The sequence below is a fragment of the Callospermophilus lateralis genome, assembly GCF_048772815.1.
Source record: "Callospermophilus lateralis isolate mCalLat2 chromosome 5 unlocalized genomic scaffold, mCalLat2.hap1 SUPER_5_unloc_1, whole genome shotgun sequence".
In the NCBI taxonomy this organism is placed as follows: Eukaryota; Metazoa; Chordata; class Mammalia; order Rodentia; family Sciuridae; genus Callospermophilus; species Callospermophilus lateralis.
The window spans coordinates 544,792-547,728 of NW_027510147.1; the positions used below are offsets into that span (position 1 = coordinate 544,792).

The 2,937-nt window shown below is 45.6% G+C and overlaps 1 protein-coding gene across 1 annotated transcript; it reads left to right on the forward strand.

Moving 5' to 3' along the window:
- Positions 1-1,639: 1,639 nt before the first annotated feature.
- Positions 1,640-2,572, forward strand: LOC143400302 (olfactory receptor 14A16-like). Its single transcript, XM_076857584.1, has one exon. The coding sequence runs from the start codon at positions 1,640-1,642 to the stop codon at positions 2,570-2,572; it is 933 nt and encodes a 310-aa protein (XP_076713699.1).
- The last annotated feature ends 365 nt before the right edge of the window (positions 2,573-2,937 follow it).

Sequence of the window (2,937 nt, forward strand, 5' to 3'; positions counted from 1 at the left end):
TTCACTGCAGTGTAGCCTGAAAGACAAGGGCACCCACTTTGAGGATTTTGGAGAGGATAAGAAGGCCTGTATGTGCAAGAAATTAGTGTGGATGTTACAGTAAACAGATCAGTGCTACCGAGCAGCAGGGTTTAGTAAACTGTGACATGACAAAAAAATGAAGAGCATCTTTGCATTTCTCTTGTCTGTCTCTGATGCATTATTCCCCTAAGGTCTATCAAGTATTTTCATGAAGTTTGGCTGTGAATATTAGGAATTGCTATGCAGGTAAGTGCTGAATAAGATACATAGATAGATAGATAGATAGATAGATAGATAGATAGATAGATAGACAGTCAGACAGACAGTAAAATCAAAACTCTCAAGTGAATATAAAACAAGCACAGGCTATGGAACCCAGAATGAATTCCTCCTGACTGTGTCTTCCTGCCCTTCCTGCCTCTTTGGGCCCACTTCTCCCCACTCTTCCCTGTCTCCAGTGACACTGTTCCACTCTCCTCTCCATGAGGTCAGTGTTACAGTTTTCACAAATAGTGAGAACGTATGGTGTTGTCTTCCTGTGTCTAGTAGGGTGACCTTAGCCTTCAACAGTCTGTAACATATTTCAAAATACTGAGAAGAGTCTAAATGTTCCTACCCAATACATGGAAGTGATTCGTGTTGGAGAGAAGCAAATGCTGGTTACTTTGACTCCATCATTACGTATCACTCATACTGTGCCCCAAGATATGCACAGATACTGTATGTCAATAAAAAGTGCAGGACAAAATTTGGTCTAGCTCATTAAATAAGGAGGGACTGGCAAGACACCACAAGTGGTTCAGAGGAGAAATCAAAGTGTCACACTCAAGGCAAATGGAGCAGGATTGGGTTTACAGAGGGATGTGAATGACATGGTCCACAGAGCAGAGACCTACTGCACTACATGAGAATTTGAATCAGTTCTGTTTCTATGAACAAGAATGATCTTCATAGTTGACAACATCCTAAAACCTTCAGCACTGTAAAGTAGCTCAAAGTAATAACATGCAACTAGACTCAACACTCAGTATTTTTTCTATTGTTTTCACATTTTCAATGTTTTTCTGACTTTGCCATAATGAAGGAAGGCTGAATCCATATGGAAGTAGTATGGGTTAAAGACCTTCTTGTTCACAAACTGTTAGATATTTTATGCGCATTATTCAAATGAATCAGAGACCAGGTGGAAAACTTACACTGTAAATTGAGGGAAATGATGTTTGGATAATTTATTCAGGGTCTCAGTGTTAATAAGTGCCTCAGTGAAAATTTGTATTTAGGACTGATGGCTCCAAAGAACCTGCCTCTTCTATTTTAGTGTCAAGTATGTGACGTTTGAGTCAGGTATGGATCATAGACCTTCGTGCAGATTAGAGGACAGCCTCATGATTTGGACTAGGCTGACCTCCCTCTTCCATCATGCACACAGTGTGGACACAGTGCTCAAATAGCCTCATGGAGGCTTGCTGGTGTCAGTTTCAGGTCATCTCACATTTCCTGATCCATGCACGGATGAGTGAGAGGAAAGGAATCAGGAAAACAGAAGAGTGAAGCCTTTGGGTGAATCCTGAGCTCACACTCTCTATTTTTCATAGTAAATGCTGGGACATCCAGAGAGATGGACAACCTCACCTCTGGGAGCTCCTTCCTCCTCATGGGCTTCTCTAACATCCGGGAGCTCCAGATCCTGCATGCGGCGCTCTTCCTGATGGCTTACCTCGCCGCCCTCCTTGGGAATCTCCTCATCATCACCCTCATCACCAAGGACCATGGGCTGCACACCCCCATGTACTTCTTCCTAAAGAACTTGTCCTTCCTGGATCTGTGCCTCATCTCCATCACTGTTCCCAAATCCATCACAAACTCTCTGACAAATTGCAACACCATTTCATTCCCTGGGTGTGTTTCCCAGGTCTTTTTCTTCTTCCTCTTTGCCACAACGGAAGTAGCCCTACTCACAGTCATGTCCTATGACCGCTACATGGCCATCTGTCACCCGCTCAGGTATGAGATCCTCATGAGCCGTGGAGCTTGTATGCAGATGGCAGCCTCCTCCTGGGTCAGTGGAGGTGTCAATGCAATCCTGCACACAGCAGCTACCTTCTCCATACCCAGGTGTAGGTCTCCTGATGTTTACCAGTTCTTCTGTGACGTCCCACAGCTGCTGGCCCTGGCCTGCTCCTACAACATTGGGGAGCTAATGGTTATTGGGCTGAGCCTGCTGTTGGACTTTGTCTGCTTTGTGTTCATGGATATTTCTTACATTCACATCTTCTCCGCTGTGCTGAGGATGCCCTCTAGAGCGGGTAGGTCCAAAGCCTTCTCCACATGCCTGCCTCACCTCCTTGTTGTGACTCTATTCTTCTCTTCTGACTTTTTTGCCTATTTACGGCCCCTGCCGCAATCTCCATCAACCCTGGACTTGCTAGTTTCGGTATTCTATACTGTAGTGCCACCCACTGTGAACCCCCTCATCTACAGGCTGAGAAACAAGGATATGAAGGTGGCACTGAGGAAGCTGCTGGTGAAGAGGCATCCTCCTTCCAATTAAAAGGGTTGATCTCACAACATCACCATCTTTTGCCCTCTGACTTAATCACCTGCACCTCTGGTATCATATTTGGCCATGATTTTGGACATTTACAGTAAGGAGCTGATGAGAATCAGGTCGTACTCATTACAGTGACACTGAGAAGCATCACTGTGCCCAGATCAAGTGGGTGGGGACCGAGGCCTCCGCTGGTGAGTGGACTGAGGTATGCTGGCCTTTCTCTTGTCATCCCAGTGGAGCTCCTTGGTCTCTGACAAGTGGCACTGGACAGGATGGTGGGACATAGAGATAGAGAAGGCCTCTCCCAGGAATAGTGTGGTGGTCCCTGGCAAGGGTGGGGTTTGGAACACCATGTTGATGATGTA

What these genes read in the sequence shown, in the direction of transcription:
- LOC143400302 (XM_076857584.1), top strand. Translation starts at nt 1,640, where the DNA reads ATGGACAACCTCACCTCTGGGAGCTCCTTCCTCCTCATGGGCTTCTCT.